The 20,964-nt window shown below is 42.4% G+C and overlaps 1 protein-coding gene across 1 annotated transcript in view; it reads right to left on the bottom strand.

Moving 5' to 3' along the window:
* The window catches only part of LOC139563052 (disintegrin and metalloproteinase domain-containing protein 10-like), a 79,164-nt gene that overhangs the window by 20,379 nt on the left and 37,821 nt on the right, over positions 1-20,964 (bottom strand). Inside the window, exons 3-4 of the mRNA XM_071381310.1 lie at positions 12,010-12,128; positions 2,569-2,727 (exon numbers count right to left, since the gene is read on the bottom strand). Of these exons, the coding sequence (XP_071237411.1) occupies positions 2,569-2,727; positions 12,010-12,128 (278 nt within the window). The remainder of the gene's footprint in view (positions 1-2,568; positions 2,728-12,009; positions 12,129-20,964) is intronic.

Genomic DNA, 20,964 nt, shown 5'->3' with positions numbered 1-20,964 from the left:
AGAGTCAGTCACGCCTTTTCATTCTTTATTCCATCCCTCCACCATTTGTCCTTCCTCTCTCTCTCACCAACAGGAAAGAGAATTCTAAAATTAGGTGCTACAGTTTCCGCCACAAAATGAACCTGTTTGAAGTGCGTCTTTGATGTCTGAAAACATTCAAGTGCAGACAGGATATCTGTGAGGGGAGACTCATTAATGGGTTGATAAAGACAAATTCCCAGGAACAGCAGTTTGACTAAAACAACTGCTGAAACCTGAATGTTACATTGAACGGAATGCGGCGGCAGGTAGCCTAGCAGTTAGAGCTTTGGGCCAGTTACCGAAAGGTCGCTGGTTCAAATCCTCGACCCAACAAGGTGAAACATCTGATGATGTGCCCTTGAGCAAGGCACTTAACCCTAATTGCTTCTGTAAGTCGCTCTGGATAAGAGCATCTGCTAAATGACAAAAACGTAAATGGAATGAAGATCTCAAACAGGTCTAATGGAAGATTGTCTTTACTCAATATGGATTTGATACTTCATTGTGTTATAGGAATATAGCCAAAGTTAGATGAATCAATTACTCAACTATGTGTTAATGTACTGCTGATAACATCACAGGCTATGTAAATATAAATATTATGTACCACAAGGAGTGGTACATCGTTGGCCAACAGGCACCATAGTGGTGCCTGTTGGCACAAAGGGGATAAGAGTGTGTTTACAAGAAAGCTGCCATCAGTGCTATGACCGGACTTCACACGGCAGCATGACTTGACAGAAATTATCTGTTTGGGGCAGCGGCATTCGCTTCATAGATTAGTGAAGGAAAAAATATGAAATGGGGCCCTTCATGTAATGTCAAGCAATACGATCTGCTAAGGAACGAAGAAAAATGTGAAGAGTACAAATAATGGGTAGGGCATAACTACCTCAAATCCGGTACTGTGGCAGTCACCAAGCCCTGCAGTACTATTGAGGGGTTCTGATGACAGCCTGTCATTGGATATGACACTGAGGAACAGAGAAAGGGATGAGGAACAGAACGGCTCTGTTCACACCCTCAGATAAACAGACACAGGAAGAGAAAGGGACGGGAGGAGGAATAGAGGGTGAGAGCTTTCTTGACACCTCATACAGATGGAAAATTACAAAGAATGGGAGAGCGGGAAGAAATAGAGGGAAAGGAGAAAGAGCGAGTAGGCCTACATTGTGGAGAAGAAGCGTAAGAGAAAGGTTCTCTGATTGCAGGCTCATGCTGGGCTGGTTGTGCCTGTGTGTCAGTAGGTAGGCTGGCTGTGAATCAGACCCACCCGAGGAAGAGAGGGCCAAGTAACACAGGGTGGGCCTCCACTCTGCTTTCTCCCTGCCTGAGAGGGCTGCTCTGGCCTGTACTGGGATGAGTGGGGTCAGTGGTCTCTGGAGCTTAGCCCACACCTCAGATCGACTTATAATTGGTGGCCTGGATGCTAAGGAAGATGGATGCTCAGCCTAACCCTGTGTGTGTGTGTCTTGCCGCAGTGTCCCAGTGCAACCTTCCTCAGCTCCCCTTCCTCTGGCCCATTTCACAGTTCATCTGACATGACCTTGGCTTGACCTTATGTATGGCTAAATGCCCAATGTAAACTCCCCTTGGATAGACCTCTCCTCTGACAGCTCTGCATTGTATTTGAACCGTAGACCTCCACTCTGCTCAGTATGCACTCCACAGCCTTTAAGACCTTACCTCTAAGCCTAGAGAAACCTGTCCTGTCCCACCCCCCATCCTTCAGTTCATTTAGGAACACATTCATCCATCATCGTCCATATCTCTGCTTACAAGAAACACCTATAGCAGAGAATCGCCTTTCGGTGTCACTGTCTATCTAAAGTCCTTGTCCTGTCACAGTGTGATGCCTACTGTTTTCTCTGATAGGGAGGGATGTGTGTGTAGCAGAGGTGGAGAGAGAAAAGCTGGTACAGACGAGCCAGCATGGATTAGTCACTGCAGTCAGTGGCTGACAAAGTGGTTGTTCCACTGGATATCATAAGGTGAATGCACCAATTTGTAAGTCGCTCTGGATAAGAGCGTCTGCTAAATGACTTAAATGTAAATGTAAATGTAATTAAAAAGAGCACAGCCATGGTACTGCTATTTAGAGCTGCTACAGCCAATTCAATCCATTTCATGCTCATGATGGAAAAAAATTGCTTTTCAAAGTGAATAACACTGACAGAATACTGTGGTGTTAATAAGCCATCCACTGTGCTTCCAATAATAACCATCTTTGCCTGCACAAAATATATGTGTTATTTGGAACAAAATTGTATTCCTACTGCTGAATAGGATAATGAACGCCTAATTTCTAAAGCTAGATCCCTAAAAAACAAATCAACACTTACACACACCCAGAGTCATACTGTATGGGCAACATCTTCTGAATCAATATAGCAAAAGCATTAAAGAACATGCCCTTTAAGTCTATAAAATATACCTATTACATTAACGACAGCCATAACCCATTTTAGTGCTGTGATGTTGGCACCATTACTTCAGCAGGACTGCAGGGTGACTGGCAGAGGAGAGCAGTGAATCAAGTATACTCACTGATGTCCCCCTCGTGGTAGATGACTGAGTGGTAGGGCACGTCTTTGTCTCTGAGGTACCTCTCCGAAGGCTCCACGTAGTACATGCCCTGGTGGGTCTGGATGAAGCCTTCAAACCTGCCGTCCACCACCGAGCCGTGGGTCAGAGTGTCCTTCTCACCTGGAGAAGAAAGACAGAGGTCAGGTGGCTGAAGAAGGGTGGTCAACTCAACTCTAATCAGTTGGGGGTAGGAAGAAAGTCAATGCTCAACGTGTGAGAGGAACACACACAAAAGGTATGGACCAATTTAAGCTGACACAAACGAACAAAACATAATGCAAACACACACACGCACAGCTCTAGATATTGAGCAGATGGTAGACCGTGAGTGTTCCTGGGGGGAAAACCGTCTTGGACAGAGTCAGGGTGGGACGCAGCATATCCCTGTCTGTCTGGATCATAAAGACTCATCCCTGCTTCTCTCATCTGACCTTCAAATCAGACAAATAATGACTTTAGTAATAAGATCTTGGACTCTGGTTAGTGTCAGGGAAAATCAAAGAATAGTTTCTTACGCAAAAGGCACAACTAATGCTTGAAGAATCAAGGAACCAGTGAGAAAGAAATGGGAATAAAACAAAATGCTGTCAGGGCATAGCAGTCTATTAAACATCATCCACCTTTGAACCAGACAGAGAAAGTCTGGCTGACGAAAATGAATGTTTTTAATTCAGTGTTTGTCAAGAGCAAGCACCTTAAAAAAACTTTTCCATCAGTAGCTATGCAGGTTGGAAGAAAAACTCCCACTCCCAATTAACCTGTGTTATAAAAACAGCAGACTCTGGAGGGCTATAATTGAAAAGGACATAGATGACTGGCAACTCAATGGGAGAAGATAACTAAATCAGGGAGAGAATAAGACTTGTTTTCCTCAGGATAGGGAAGCCCAACTTCATTTAAATCTGCTGGTCTCTTCAGTTCTGTATTGTTGCGAAAATGTTGGAGCGTTTGTCTCATAGCTATCCTGAGGGACCATTGCAGTTTAGCGTAGACAGAGAAACACAGGCAGCCAGCCAACCAGCCAGCCAGCCTCTCTCCCCAGTTAGGTTTGTGTTTCCAGAGGAAAGAGGCCCAGTAGGCCCGCTGGGGGCCGCCTGCTCTGCTCTCCTGCTGGAGATAACGAGAACAGCAGAACACATATCTGTCCCACAGAGCATCCAGCTCTTTCTCCCTAAATCTCTGTCTGTGTGTTCCAAGGGCCCAAAGTTCTCCCTGGTTTTTCCAGGCCCTAGCCATGCAGTTCGTCAGGAAACACTGGGACACTAACTGGTATTGGTAGCAGTTTTGATACTGAAAGTGAGAAAAACAGAAAGTGCTTTCCATTAATGCTACTGCAGTACATTAGGCACATATTAGATTAGAGTAATAGCAAACCACAGTCAATAACCGAGGTGCTTGCTCAAAATAATACTGTACTGTAAACTAGATTACCTACATCTAAACAAAATTAGCAAAATACTAGGGAAAGGAATGTTGAGCTATGCTGAGACCATTCATTGACAGTAATAACTGTCACTTTAGATGACTTCTGCTGTCCCATTTTCTTCATAATAATACATTAATAATACTTTCCCCACTGACAGCTTGGAGAACAGAGTGAGGACCAATTGAATCTGTTGTCTTATACTGGGCAGCACTTGGTAACATTAGAGGGCCCTATGGTTTTGATATAATTTCAGGGACAGATTCCCCTTCTGATCTCCAGAAGGCACAGCTCATTTGCCCAGAGAGGAAGCCCTTTATCTGGGCATGAAAGGCCAGTGCCGTCGGGGTTTAGACCAATCCTCTGCGCACATATGGATCAAGTCTGATTATTGTGCCAAGGAGTAGTCAGAACTCAGACACGGATACCCTCACAGCATCAGCAAAGGGAGCACTAATAATTCCTAGTTTAAGTCAGGAGAATACGGCGCGTCCCAAGGGCAACTGACAAGACTTTTATGTCAGAGAAGGAGAGAAAAGAACACGCTACACTAATGAGAGCTGGGTTAATGTGGCCGTATAGACAGTGGAAATTGAATATTCTTTACCCCTGTACCTTATCATCAGAAACCCTACTGCAGTCCAGATACAAGCAGCTTCACTCCAATTATGGGAATTCCACAAGACTGGGACCTAGGTAACCACCTAATTTAGTTCATGAAATTGCCTGCTCCCCAAAGTGCTAAGTGGGCTAATGTAAAGTAAGGAGAGTGGAGTCTGCTGGTCTTTATGAGGGGCAAACGAGAAAATGAATGTATAGGCCCATCTGATCACACATAACGGAGAGGTCTGGTCTCTGGCTCTCTACTAGCTCACAGTACTTCACTACCAGATGGGTTCTACTCCCAGTACAGACAGCTATTAGCTACAGGTGGAGGAGAATGGGACTGGAGATATTACCGATTCACTGCCAGTTCATGGTTCTTCGAATATCAGGCAGAGGCCAACTGATGAGCAACTGAATTTAACAACACACAATGCCAGAGATGTTCAGTGCCTTCAGAAAGTATTCACACCCCTGGACTTTTTCCTCATTTGGTTGTGTTACAGCCTGAATTTATATTTGATTAAATGTATATTTTGGGTCACTGGCCTACACACAATACCTCATAATGTAAAAGTGGAATTTTGTAAACATTTTTAGAAAGGTTTGTTAATTAATGAAAAATGAAAAGCTGAAGTGTCAATAAGTATTCAACCTCTTTGTTATGGCAAGCCTAAATATTTGCTTAACAAGTCACATATTAAGTTGCATGAACCAATAAGTGTTTAACGTGATTTTTGAACGACTACTTCATCTCTGTACCCTACACACACACACACAACTATCTGTAAGGTCCCTCAATCAAGCAGTGAATTTCAAACACAGATTCAACCACATAGACCAGGGAGGTTTTCCAATGCCTCGCAAAGGGCACCAATTAGTAGATTGGTAAAAAAAATTTTTTTAAAGCAGACATTGAATATCCCTTTGAGCATGGTAAAAATTATTAAATTACACTTTGGATTGTGTATCAATTAGGGATGCAGGATATATCGGTGAATATATCGGAATCGGTCAATATTAGCTAAAAATGCCAACATCGACATCGGCCCGATGTCTAGTTTAATGCCGATGTGCAAAACCGATGTCAAAGCTGACGTGCAAACTAATAACGTAGGTACATGACGTAATGACGCCACATAAAATGTAGCGTTACACATGCAACACAGCATTCCTAACCTAGCCCACAATGTCTGCTGTGTGGATCGAGTAGTCAGCAAGTCGAGCAGTCATTTGAAAGAGTAAGAACATTTCAGCGAGACAACTCAAAGGCGAAATCCATTAACACCAAGATAATGGAATTCATTGCCCTTGACAATCAACCGTTCTCCGTCGTGGGTGATGTTGGCTTTCGCCGACTGGTCGAGCACCAGTACACACTACCAAATGCACTATTTTTCAGATGTTGCCCTACCGGAGTTACACAGTAATAGCGTCACTGCTATTAACTTCACAACATTTGGACCAGCGATAACAGCCCCATGAGCATGCTGAGTTTGACAACACAGTGGGTCGTCGAGGATTTCCTACTGAGGAAAGTCGTATTTCATGCTCATGAATGTGCTGGTTGTCATACCGCTGATGCCATTTGAGAACATGTTTGAAACATGAACACACTAGCTAGCTCCATTTGAACAACTGACTGGAGAAATAAGCTCATCAACTGCGCCTGCATCAGACGTGATACCCTCCGTCATGGCATTGAAATGCCTGCTCAACAGGCATTCTCTCTTTACTGTGTTGCCACCATGCTCGATGCTATGTGCAAGGACCGCTACTTCGATGCAGACAAACAGCGTTTACATGAAAATGTTACATACACAGCTGGACAAGATGGAAACTGACAGTGACGCACCGAGGAAGAGAGGCCACAGACAGACAGCTGAAACTTCACTGCTTGACAAGTATGATGAAATCCTGGTTGAGAATGAAACTGAACAAATGAACAAACAAACAGCACAGCAAGTAAGTGAAAGAAATAGGTTTTGATTATGTTTTACTGGTAATGGGGACATACTTAAATGCCAACTAAATAACTTTTTGGTCCGTGTGGTGTGTGTGTGTAACCTTTATTTAACTAGGCAAGTCAGTTAAGGGGCGGCAGGGTAGCCTAGTGGTTAGAGCGTTGGAGTAGTAACCGAAAGGTTGCAAGGTCGAATCCCCGAGCTGACAAGGTACAATCTGTCCTTCTGCGCTTGAACAGGCAGTTAACCCACTGTTCCTAGGCAGTCATTGAAAATAAGAATTTGTTCTTAACTTCTTGTCAATATGGGGGCGCTGTTTCCACTTTGTAAAAAATTGTGCCCAAATTAAACTGCCTCGTACTCTATTCTAGATCGTACAATATGCATATTAATATTACTATTGGATAGAAAACACTCTCAAGTTTCTAAAACCGTTTGAATGATATCTGTGAGTAAAACAGAACTAATTTTGCAGCAAACTTCCTGACAGGAAGTGAAAAATCTGAAATCGAGGCTCTGTTCCAGGGCCTTCCTATTCAATTGCCTGAAATCTATGGATATACATGCACTTCATACGCCTTCCACTAGATGTCAACAGGCAGTGGGAGGTGGAATGGGGTGTCTAGCTTGATCGGAGGTCGAACAAGAGCTTTTGGAATGACGTGTCTGGAAATTTCATTGTCTTCGAAGGCGCGAGAAGGAACCCCAGATTGCCTTCTGAAAAGCTTTCGGTATACACGGCTAATATCTCCGGCTTTGATTTTATTTGATACATGTGATAATATCATCGTAAAGTATGTTTTTTCAATCGAGTTTTATCAGATTATTCAACGTTTATCGGGAGTTTTGGAATTTTGCGTTGTTTGCGTCGAGAGAAGATGGACATCTTCGCGCCACTTGGCTAGCTATGGTTGCTAATTCGACAGGAAAAGAGGACATTCTAAAACCAAACAACGATTTATTCTAGACCAAGGACTCCTTGTACAAGATTCTGATGGAAGCTCAGCAAAAGTAGGAACCATTTATGATGTTATTTCGTATTTCTGTGGAAAATGTTTAGTCCTATTTTCCACCCTTATTGCGGGCGCTGTCTCGCTATAACGTAAGCTGTTTGTTATGGTAAAGTTATTTTAAAAAATCTAACACGGCGATTGCATTAAGAACTAGTGTATCTTTCATTTGCTGTCCAACATGTATTTTTTAGTAAAGTTTATGATGAGTTCTTTGGTCAAATTAGGTGACTGTCCAAAATATCTCCGGATAATTTGGTGAATCGATGCTACATATTCACAACGTATAACCACGGTTTGCAGCTCAAAATATGCACATTTTCGAACAAAACATAAGTGTATTGTGTAACATGATGTTATAAGACTGTCATCTGATGAAGTTGGTCAAGGTTAGTGATTAATTTTATATCTTTTGCTGGTTTTTGCGAATGCTATCTATGCGGTGAATAAATGCGGTTGTGTGTGACTATTGTGGTAAGCTAATATAATGCTATATTGTGTTTTCGCTGTAAAACACTTAAAAAATCTGAAATATTGGCAGGATTCACAAGATGTTTATCTTTCATTTGCTGTACACCATGTATTTTTCATAAATGTTTTATGATGAGTATTTAGGTATTTCACGTTGCTCTCTGTAATTATTCTGGCTGCTTCGGTGCTATTTGTGATTGTAGCTGCAATGTAAAACTATGATTTATACCTCAAATATGCACATTTTCGAACAAAACATAGATTTATTGTATAACATGTTATAAGACTGTCATCTGATGAAGTTGTTTCTTGGTTAGTGACTAATTATATCTCTATTTGGTCGGTTTTGTGATAGCTACCTATGCGGTAAAAAAATGGTGAAAATATGCGGTCTTTTACTATTGTGGTTAGCTAATAGAAATACATAGTGTTTTCGCTGTAAAACATTTTTTTTTAAATCAGAAATGATGGCTGGATTCACAAGATGTGTATCTTTCATTTGCTGTATTGGACTTGTGATTTCATGATATTTATATGCTAGTATTTACTTGTGGCGCTATGCTAGGCTATGCTAGTCAGCTTTTTACTGATGAGGATGCTCCCGGATCAGGGATGGTGATGAAGTAGAGGTTAACTGACTTGCCTGGTTAAATAAAAAAAATAAAAAGTTCTTATATACACAATGACCTACCTCGGCCAAACCCGGATGACGCTGGGCCAAATTGTGCACCGCCCTATGGGACTCCCAATCACAGCCGGATGTGATACAGCCTGGATTGACTGTAGATGTCTCTGAGATAGAGTGCCTTAGACCGCTGCGTGTGTGTTCTAACTATTTAACTGTACTAGAATGCTTAAAATGACGCAACATTTTTAAATATTGGTTATCGGTAACAACACATCAGAGTACCACTCTATATATTTTCAATCATGGTGGTGGATGCATCATGTTATAGGTATGCTATGCATAGGCAAGGACAAGGGAGTTATTTCGGATAAAAAGAATAGGAATAGAGCTAAGCACAGGCAAAATCCTAGACGAAAACCTGGTTCAGTCTGCTTCCCAATAGACACAGGGAGACAAATTCACACAAGAGCAAATATACACTGGAGTTTTCTTACCAACACTACATTGAATGTTCCTGAGTGGCCTAGTCACAGATTTGACTTGAGGATCTATGGCAAGACTTGAAAATGGCTGTCTAGCAAAGATCAGCAACCAATTTGACAGAGTTTGAAGAATTTTAAACAGAATAATGTGCAAATATTGTACAATCCAAAAGCTCTTAAAAGACTGCCAGCTGTAAGCGCTGCCAAAAGGTGGTTATAACATGTATTGACTCAGGGATGTGAAATGTTTATTTAATTTAATACATTTGCAAAAAAAAATTAAACATCTTTTCACTTTGTCATTATGGGGTATTGTATGTAGTAGATGGGTGAGGAAAAAACAATATTTAATACATTGTTAATTCAGGCTGGAACACAACAAAACGTAGAATAAGTCAAAGGATATGAATACTTCCGGAAGGCACTGTATTACACAGAAAAGGGTTGAGGAGAGAAAGATGTTGCCACTTACTGCAATTCAACTCTGAGTGCAATCTTTATCCCTAATTGCAGTATTCTAGAGTATTCCATTTTTGTAACACTTCGTTATTGCAGCAATTATGCCTTTGGCAAGCAGCCTTGCTTGCTGAAGCGTGATTGCATGATGATTACCCGACCACTATCTCTCTGAAGATTAGCAACTGCCAAAAAGCTCATCAAGCTTGGGGAATGTGGAAAAATCTATTAAGTCTTTGAGGACAATATTAAGTGTTCCTTGCAGCGTTTCATCTCTCATATGGAAACTGTCCACTTACAAAAAAGAAATGGGGGGAAAAGCAAGGTTTTAGATTTGATTTTGTAAAGCCTAAAGGTTCTCTGTCATACATCAAGGCCTCTGTAGACATGAACATCTTCTGACTATTCTAATTATTCCCTAAGTAAGCCAGAGTGAGTCTGGCAATTACACTTATCAGTAACCACGTTTCCATCCATAGTTTTTATGCGAGTAAAGGCATACCATGTATATTTACAAAAAAAAAATCACGACAGCTGTGATGGAAACTGGAAGTTTCGATACAAGTTAATAAATGCCTACAAATCATTTGTTTGTTTGACAAGTGGGATCTTTGTGTCTGTAAAATTAACTATGCAAGAAAAGGCGGTGGCCTTTATGCGCAAATATAATAACCATCGTATCGAAGTAAACTTGGTGTCACGCGATGATATGATATGTGGTCCTCCCACTACGACTTGTGAAACCATGCAGTTTATTAGGCTACAGATGAAATAAGTTCTGATGAACTTCACAGCGTGGTGAAACCGCAGTGATGAGTTTGATGCTCCTTTCCAATAAATATCAAGGGTCTTATTCTGGTGACATGATGATCAATGCTTGACAAAAAAAAAATTCTAGCTCTTAATCATCTCATGTGGACTAGCCTACCCTACTAAGCCTACCCGCATTGTAGACTATCTGCGAGACCAGAGTAGGCACATTTACTATTTAACGCACCAGTTTGTGACAAAACGATCGCTAGAATCTAAAATGCACTGGAAACACAATGAACTTTAGATTTTTATTTGGTACATGAAAAGTTAAATTCACTGATTTTTATCTGCAACGAGTATGTTTGGTGGAAACACACCACTGGTGGGAAAATACGCATATTTTCATCGAGATTTTTGAATATTTGCATGAAATATTCCAATTGGATGGAAACCTAGCTAGCACACAGCAAATGACTGGGGCTTTTATGACATCGCTGTAATAGGATCTTGGTAGACATGTTAATGTCTGAAAAACAGGAGAAAGGGAGGTTCTAAAAAGAAGCAGCGCGGCTTGGCAGGGTCGTGTTTCGGGGGATGCATGGCTCTTGACCTTCGCCTCTCCCGAGTCCGTAGGAGAGTTGCAGCGATGGGACAAGCGATGGGACAATTGAATATCACGAAAATTGGAGGGAAAAGGGGGCTAAAAAAAATATACAAAAAAAATATGATTTTGAGATATTAAAAGGTGACACAGAGTATGGCCTTTACAGCAGATCACAACTACAGAAGTTCAACGTTTAGATTTCCGATTCTGAAATTGTGCAAATAAATGAATACATCAGTGGGTAAATGCACAGTTATTCTGACTTATATAAATTCCAACTTTTGAACATCCACCTTAATTATTGAAAATAAAAAGCTTGCTGAATTTTTGGTCTGGACAAACCTTTCCATTGCATTACAAATCACACCACAATACAGATATGAGAAAAAGGCTACAACATCGTCGTCCTTGGAACAACACAGTGCTGCTTCTCTAAAAGGAAACAGATCAAGATTTCCATTTGATAGAGATGGGAAGTGCTCCAGTGGAGTCTGATTTGAATTACAGTCTGTTCAGCAGAGGAGAAGAGAGATGACAGCATCTGGAAATTATGAGGTGGAGTGGAGATGAGCCTGCTGGGATCTGAGAGCTTCACACAAACACATCATGTCACATGACCGGACAGACACACCTTGGCCTTGTTTTCCCTTTTGTTACATGTGAGCTCTGCTGCAGGCATGGGGAGGGGGAGGATCCTGAGGATGTGAGACTGGAACGTGACTAACATATTCTCCACACGTATACGCACACACACACAGACAGACAAAGAGAGGAGACTGATATCCATTAACAACGTTTAAAACCACAGCTTCATGGTGGCTGGGCTTTTACAATGAACTCCAGACTACCAATGGTAACAATCCCACAACAACACACTGGCACACACCCACACACCACAGATGAACGCAAAAGCAAATTGGATGCGGGAAGCGTTTCGCTGGTAACTATCGTAATTGTCCCTGTGTGCACAAGGACTTTGTCGTTCAAAGACATAATTGCTGGACTTACCAAAGATTTCTCCAGTGTAAATGTGGGAGGGGTCGTAGGGCGCCGCCACTCCTGACACCTCTACCGTGAGGTCTGGAGAGAACAGGCTGGTGTCCCTCTTCATCCTCAGATTGAAATGTCTGCAAGAGAGGAACATGAAAATGCATTACTACACTACCCAGACCCCGTTTAGTACCTCAAACATTCCCGCTCATGGTTCAGTAAACATCTATGCAGCCAGAATGACAGGAGAAGGATTAGGGCAAGTAACAATGCCAAACCATTGTCTCCCAACAAAGACAGAAGACTACAGACTAGGATGTAAGACACTTAATTTCACATAGGCCTACAGCAAATGAAAATAAAGACTGACATAGGGCCTTCAACTTCACTCAGGGGAGACAATAGAAAGTGGTTGTTATTTGAGAAACATCTTAAATGGATGGGCAAATGCTTTAGATCGTTCAGCAGCACATCTATTGTTCAGGAATAATATTTCCTATAAATTCCTGATGACTTAGATGCCTGGGCTGGGAGCTCAAGAGAATCACACCAGTCTTATCAGAACACAGGTCAAGTAAATCATTACTCCATATTTTTTTAACTAGGTAAGTCAGTTAAGGACAAATTCTTATTTACAATGACGGCCTACACCGGCCAAACCCGGACGACGCAGGGCCAATTGTATGCCACCCTATGGCGCACTTTTTGCCAGTCCTGTCTGGTTCAGCGACGGTGGGTATGTGCCCATAGGCGACATTGTTGCCGGTGATGTCTGGTGAAGACCTGGCTTACAACAGGCCTACAAGCCCTCAGTCCAGCCTCTCTCAGCCTATTGCGGACAGTCTGAGCACTGATGGAGGGATTGTGCATTCCTGGTGTAACTCAGGCAGTTGTTGCCATCCTGTACCTGTCCCGCAGGTGTGATGTTCGGATGTACCGATCCTGTGCAGGTGTTGTTGCACGTGGTCTACCACTGCGAGGACGATCAGCTGTCCATCCTGTCTCCCTGTAGCGCTGTCTTAGGCGTCTCACAGTACGGACATTGCAATTTATTGCCCTGGCCACATCTGCAGTCCTCATGCCTCCTTGCAGCATGCCTAAGGCACATTCACGCAGATGAGCAGGGACCCTGGGCATCTTTCTTTTGGTGTTTTTCAGAGTCAGTAGAACGGCCTCTTTAGTGTCCTAAGTTTTCATAACTTCTTAAATGCCTACAATCTGTAAGCTGTTAGTGTCTTAATGACCCCTCCACAGGTGCATGTTCATTAATTATGGTTCATTGAACAAGCATGCAAAACAGTGTTTAAACCCTTTACAATGAAGATCTGTGAAGTTATTTGGATTTTAACAAATTATCTTTGAAAGACAGGGTCCTGAAAAAGGGACGTTTATGTCATATAAAATATATTCACCCCACCCAGTATTATAATCAAAACTTACCAGAAAGCATGTAATCCTTGGCTCAGACAGTGTAGTAGTGTGGGCTCAATAGCATCTCATAAGTGTGCAAGATCTTGAGAATCAGCTGTACATGTGATGGAAGAGTGCACCGCACATGTGATGGAAGAATGCACTGTGCATGCAGAGGGTTGCAATTCCATTGAATTGGGGATAGTTTAACTAAAATATGCCACAAGACCTAGAATTGCCTTGTGTATACCCCCCCCAAAAAAGCTTCACTGTTATAAGCTAACTATTCTGAGCAATTTAAGGAAAATTCCAGGGCTTAACTTCCCATGGAAAATTTACGGAAATTTAATGGAAAGTTTCAGACTCTTTGCAACCCTAATCACAACCGGCCGTGATTGAGGAGTCCCATAGGGCAGCGCACAATTGGCCCAGCGTTGTCCTTAACTGACTTGCCTAGTTAAATAAAAGGTAAGACATTATATTTCCCAATAATGGAACAGAGAAAATCTCACAATCTCACATTTTGACAACATGTATCTTTAGTCAATAAAAGTAACCCATTGAGACTGCAACGATTGGACATTGAAAATGTATCTTGTCATATTTCTCTTTGGATTTGTAAACACTGAGAACAAGACACATTTTAAAAAAATACTGACCATTTCCCCTCAGTACATCCAAAACTAAGAAGGAACAGAGGGCCATCCCAGGTTAATCACAGCTACAGCACTTCACAACAACTGCCCTCCTAATTTGCTTTGTTGATAACAGAGGGAGGCCCAGGCCCTCTCACTGGGTAACAAATGACAGCTGTAATTGACACGGGCATCCCTGCCCAGAGCAGCTCTCTGATTAAGACTCCCCTCCAGGCTGCTGGGGTGTTAGTGGACACATGGTTGGTTACACAACACTAACCCAGTCAGGAGAGGACGACGTGACTCACACACACACAACGCTCGAAACAATAGAAGTGTAAGGGAAGAAAGATTGCACATGTATATAAAACAGCTTATCTTGTGACTACTGACTAGGCCGGTCAAAGAAAATGTATAGACTAATCTGTTGACATTCACAGTCAGTGAGTCACACAATATTGCCAACAATCAAATTTCAGGAATGTTTGTTTTTGTCATAGAAACTCGACTCATAACCACTTCCTCATAACCACACCCTAAGACAGTCTTAGTTACTGCTTAGTAGGGCTGTACCCACCCCCAAAAAAATATGTCGACCGAGTCTGTTCTTTCAACCAAAGTTTTCAAAAATTAAAAACGTGTATTTTTCTATATATAGAATTTTATATGTATTTTAATCAAATCAACTATACGCAGTGAGCTTGTCTCATTCTTTAAGCCCACTGTTTGATGAAATAATGAAGACACACAAATGACTAGAGGGAGTCTGACTGCAATTGATTTGATTGTGCAGACTTGCTGCACCGTCATTTTTGTTTTTTACAGCAAGTGACTAGCACCCGTTGTCTCTCTCCTCGCTGCTGCAGCGACCACCACAGAACATTGTTTATCGTGCTGTCCGTGTTGAAGTTGCAACGTAATTACATCCATTTCTGACTGTAAAGTTAAGGAAATCCCTAATTTATTTAGGAAAAACATTCTGTTCTCTCAACCCTTGCTCTCTTTACGTGACACATGTATGCATCGCATGGACATGACCAATAGGGCCTGACCTGTAGCAGATCACAATCACATCAATAAATTGGTTATAACAAACTCCCAACACATGTAACAGCAAAATGGATGCAGAAGATGTGACAAACATGAAATGGGGCCATGTTTACTGGTTGCTCAGGAGGTAAAGGAGAAGTCGGATGTGTGGAATAAATTTGACTAGTTGTGGAAAATACTGGAAATAAAGAAACAGAAGGTAAGGAGCAAGCGCTGCATGCATATTATATGTTCAAAACAGCTGCTGTTAGATGACTAAAGCTTTCTGACTGTTTGGAACAATATAAACACTAATTAAAATGAGAAGCGTACCAGAGAGTATGTTAATGTTATTTATTTTTTTATTTTTTATTACAGCAGAGACTAAAAACAGTCACATGCATTTGTGAATGCAATTGCTAGAAATGGAACGGTTTGTTTATTGTTTACGCTAACTATTGATTTGTTTTATTTTAAAACTAAAATGCTTGATTGCATTTCAAATCATGAATGACTCGTATGCTGTGTGATGACATGAATGAATGAATGATTGATTGATACAGTCACCTATATAAAAGTATTGAAATATAGGCCTAAGTAAGTTGCGGTATTAAGATTAAAAAGGGTGCGCTTTGAGGCCTACAGCTCGATGGTGGTTCTACAAGTCTGCTATACTATGCCTACTAATGATAATGACATGACTTATTATTATAACGATCCTAATAATAATAAGAAGAAGAAGAAGAAGAATAAGAAGGAGATCAAGAAGAAGGTGGTCATTATTATAAATACAATTCCTGACAATTTGGAACAGTGTTAGTTAGCACTGAATTAATAAGTAATACCAGAGGCTGTTCTAATGAGAAAATAAAAGTGTAAAGCCTTTAGAGCATAGCAAAGTTTCAAAACAGTCAAATTTGTGAAAAAAATTTAACCGACATATTGTGGTTGGCGCTCATGGAGGCTTGGTGCTCACGGAATCAGTAGGCTATTAAACAAACACTCAAACAGGGATAGAAGGGGCCTCCCGGGTGGCGCAGTGGTCTAGGGCACAGACCACTGCTAGCTGTGCCACCAGAGTCTCTGGGTTCGCGCCCAGGCTCTGTCGCAGCCGGCCGCGACCGGGGGGTCCGTGGGGCGACGCACAATTGGCCTAGCGTCGTCCGGGTTAGGGAGGGTTTGGCCGGTAGGGATATCCTTGTCTCATCGCGCTCCAGCGACTCCTGTGGCGGGCCGGGCGCAGTGCGCGCTAACCAAGGGGGGCGGGTGCACGGTGTTTCCTCCGACACATTGGCTTCCGGGTTGGAGGCGCGCTGTGTTAAGAAGCAGTGCGGCTTGGTTGGGTTGTGCTTCGGAGGACGCATGACTTTCGACCTTTGTCTCTCCCGAGTCCGTACGGGAGTTGTAGCGATGAGACAAGATAGTAATTACTAGCGATTGGATACCACGAAAATTGGGGAGAAGAGGGTAAAATAAAAAATAAATAAAAAATAAAATAAAAAAAGGGATAGAAGCAGGATCTGTCTTATTTCTGTAGATATACAGTACCAGTCAAAAGTTGACACACCTACTCATTCAAGGGTTCTTTATTTTTGCTATTTTCTACATTGTAGAATAGTGAAGACATCAAAACAATTAAACACATATGGAATCCTAGTAACCAAAACATTTTTAGATTCTTGAAAGCCACCCTTTGCCTTGTTGACCTCTTTGCACACTTGGCATTCTCTCAACCAGCTTCACCTGGAATGCTTTCCCAACAGTCTTGAAGGAGTTCCCACTTATGCTGAGCACTTGTCGGCTGCTTTTTCTTCACTCTGCGGTCCAACTCATCCCAAACCATCTCAGGTCGGTTAATTGTGGAGGACAGGTCATCTGATGCAGCATTCAATCACTCTCTTTCTTGGTCAAATAGCCCTTACACAGCACGGAGGTGAGTTGGGTCCTTTCCCTGTAGAAAAACTAATTATTAAGCGCAAACCAGATGGGATGGAGTATCGCTACAGAATGCTGTGGTAGCCATGCTGGTTAAGTGTGCCTTGAATTCTAAACAAATCACAGACAGTGTCACGAGCAAAGCACCCCCACACATCACACCGCCTCCATGCTTCGGGAACCACACATGCGGAGATCATCCGTTCACCTACTCTCACAAAGACACACCGGTTGGAACCAAAAATCTAAAATTTGGACTCATCAGACCAAAGGACAGTTTTCCACCGGTCTAATGTCCATTGCTCGTGTTTCTTGGCCCAAGCAAGCCACTTCTTCTTATTGGTGTCCTTTAGTAGTGGTTTCTTTGCAGAAATTCAACCATGAAGCCTGATTCACGCAGTCTCCTCTGAACAGTTGATGTTGAGATGTTTGTTACTTGAACTCTGTGAAGCATTTATTTGGACTGCAATTTCTGAGGCTGGTAACTAATGGACTTATCCTCTGCAGCAGAGGTAACTCTGGGTCTTCCTTTCCTGTGGCGGTCCTCATGAGTGCCAGTTTCATCAATAGCGCTTGATGGTTTTTGCGACTGCACTTGAAGAAACCTTCAACGTTGACATTTTCCAGATTGACTGACCATTTCTTAAAGTAATGGACTGTCGTTTCTCTTTGCTTATTTGAGCTTTCTTGCCATAATATGAACTTGGTCTTTTACCAAATAGGGCTATCTTCTGTATACCACCCGTACCTTTTCACAACACAACTGATTGGCTCAAACGCATTAAGGAGGAAAGAAATTCCAAAAATTAACTTTTAAGAAGGCACACCTGTTAATTGAAATTAATTCCAGGTGAATTCCTCATGAAGCTGGTTGAAAAAATGTCAAGAGTCTGCAAAGCTGTCATCAAGGCAAAGGGTGGCTACTTTGATGAATCTAAAATATACTTTGATTTAACACTTTTTTGGTTAGTACATGATTCCATGTGTTATTTCATAGAATAATAGTGAAGACATAAACTACAATGTAGAAAATAGTAAAAATAAAGAAAAACCCTTGAGTGAGTAGGTGTGTCCAAACCTTTGACTGGTACTGTATATGAATGATTTATAAGTCAGGCACATTTAACAGTTAGACTGTTGATTATAGACCTAATTAAAAACTGGGGTTTTCTCGCTCCTCACTTTTCTTAGTCAATTAAGGCAAGGGCTGTTGTCGCATCTCCTAACTCCGCTGCTGCCTCCGCCGCATTGTTCTCAACACCAATATAAGGTTAACTTTGCTTTTATGCACATAGCAACATGGTCTAGGAAAAGGCATCAATTCAACAGCGTACTGATACGACCGGTGTCAAATGCTGGAGAAAGCGCATGTTATAAAATAATCTTATTTTTATTAGTATTGCACTATTGTCCTTAACCATATACAATTTCAGTAGCACGTCTTAGAGTGAAGGACTGTTCCATCCCCACGGCCTCCACAATGGATTAGTAAACTCAGACAGGCGCAAATCAGACAGGCGTCTTGTACAGCATGAAAAAATAAATACGTTTTTGCAACTGTTCGACTAAAGAAATCTTGGTCGACCAACAGCCTAATGATCAAACAATTGAGCAGTCGACTAAATGGGGTCAGCCTTACTGCAAGAAGATGCAGCCTGCCTTATGATAGTGGTACTTGAGACCACCATAACAACAGAATGTATGGGGGAAGAGAGTTAAACACACGTCCATAAAGTGCTGTCAGATGGAGCAGCCTGAGGTTGCTTTCATTTCCTTTCAGTCCAGCACTTAGAACACTACTTGACTAGACCAATAACTACCACCAACAGAGTTTAGCCTAACTGACATTGTGCCAAAAACGCTCTCTCAAACACACACACGGTCAGACAATACACAGTCCAAAATAAGACGGCGATGTTAGACAGGTGAAGCGGTTGGCTCTCTCTGAGACCCTTCAGAGAGCAAAGCATTATGCTAATGTCTGTTAGTGAGTGACTCAACCAGCCATTATACAGACAGCCACCTCCACCAGACCCCACTGGGAGAACACACTCAATTACCACACAACACTTAACCTTGGCACACCAACCGGAGACACACTCCACAGTGCAATCAAACAAGCAGTGGCACGGGGACAGGTGTATTTAATTCCCGTCAGGAAGATTTCACTTTACAGGCCTTCCTTATTATGCCCTTTTTCTAATCTAGTCAGGAGAGAATGCACTGGAGGGTTGACTGCAGAATGTCAACTATGTGACACTTACGCAACATGTACCACTGTAGATACGATGTCGTATATTCTATAGGATGCCTTTCTTCAGCACTGTGCACCACTGTTAGAACATGCCCTACAGTACAGCCAGGTATTGGTCTCCAGATTCCCTACTCAGCACGCACCCAAGCAGACAGCAGACAGCAGATGGACGGCCACCAGAGCATGGCTGCACAAAATTAGCCAGATTTATGGACTTTCATTTTCTAAAATGTGGAGCAGTATTTTTAGAGTGGTAATGGCGGCAAAGAGGACAGCTGTGTGTGTAGTGAGCCTTTACTGCCAGCCTCAGCAACCAGACAGAGCACACAGGCATACTGAATACAGGGAGAGAAGGGGTGGGGGCTGCAGAGCGGTGGGGCGCCAGGAGGGGGTGAGAGATGAGTCAACCCTCTACTTCCAGGAAAGATTTTACTCCCATGGGTTAGGGCTGTTCCCCTCTCAAAACCGTGCATAGGCCTTGGATCTGCATCTATGGCCACAGCATGCTGTAGCAGGTCTATGCATGAACTGACAATGACTGTTACAACATCTCAAATAAAGGGCCAGGGAAAACAGCTAGGCTATATCTACAGCTATACTGAAGCATTCTGCTGGTAAAAGAGACTATCAGTGTTACATCGTGGAGCAGGAAAATTGATCAGTTTCTTTTTGACAGGCAGGCAGGGGAGATACTGATAGAGATGTGATGAAGTGCAGTAACTGTGAATGACTGAAATCACCCCATTTCTATATTTAAGTTGTTTGGTTTCCCGAGGACTACATTATCAACACAGTAATACACCTTCTTGAGCGCAGTCTGGCTCTCAGCAGCATCCCCAGCAGCATCCCCATTGTGTCAGTCATTCAGTGCCACTGTTCAGTAGAGCCACAGGGTATAGACTACCCTCCCTCCCTCCATCATCATCATCATCATCATCATCACACACACACTGTACAGCAGGCTCCCAGTCAGTTACTGGAACCCAAAACAATCTAATTATGATGTACTCAGGACATTCAACTCTAATAATCCCACTAAATGAATGCATCCTCATGCCTTCTGTCTCTATGAAATAGGATAAATTCTTATACAATGTAATTATGCCCGTAGGAGTATTATCATGCATCTTGCCAGCCAGATTTTTTCCCCAAATCAACCCTTTTTAAATAAAACCTGAAAAGCCACAAATGTATTACAATAAGAAAAACTATTTCCAGCAACATGACTTCATAGTCATATGACTGGAGTTAATGCAGCAAATCTCTGAACTAGGAGGAGGGAGTAGGGGGGGCCGTGGTGATGGTGAGGGGGGAAGGAAGTGTGTGTTAGGGAATGAAAAGAGGAGAGAGCAAGATGATCCCAGTAACGTCCCTATAATGTCAGGCGAAGTAAATCACCACACTGGAGGAACGCTATCAGGGACTGAACAGATCCACATATTACACAACTCCTCCTCACCTGAGCAGTATCACTGGCTGGCTGGCGTACGTGTGTGCCAGGCAGGCGAGGGGGGATGGTCTACCCTGAGGCAGCCAGGGACAGGTGGTCACTCCGCCTCCACTGACACCCAGCAGGTTTGGCGCCCAAGCAAGTCACACTGCATGTAACTTTCCAGCACAGCAGCTTGTGATGAGTGTGTGTGTTGTGAGCAAGTATTTGTGTTATTATCTCTCCTGGCTTAACTTCTGGGCTGGCAGGATACACTCTGG

Source organism: Salvelinus alpinus, chromosome 33, assembly GCF_045679555.1.
Source record: "Salvelinus alpinus chromosome 33, SLU_Salpinus.1, whole genome shotgun sequence".
Classification (NCBI taxonomy): Eukaryota; Metazoa; Chordata; class Actinopteri; order Salmoniformes; family Salmonidae; genus Salvelinus; species Salvelinus alpinus.
Note: the sequence above shows the minus strand (reverse complement) of the source record. Positions and strands in the feature narration are given on the sequence as shown.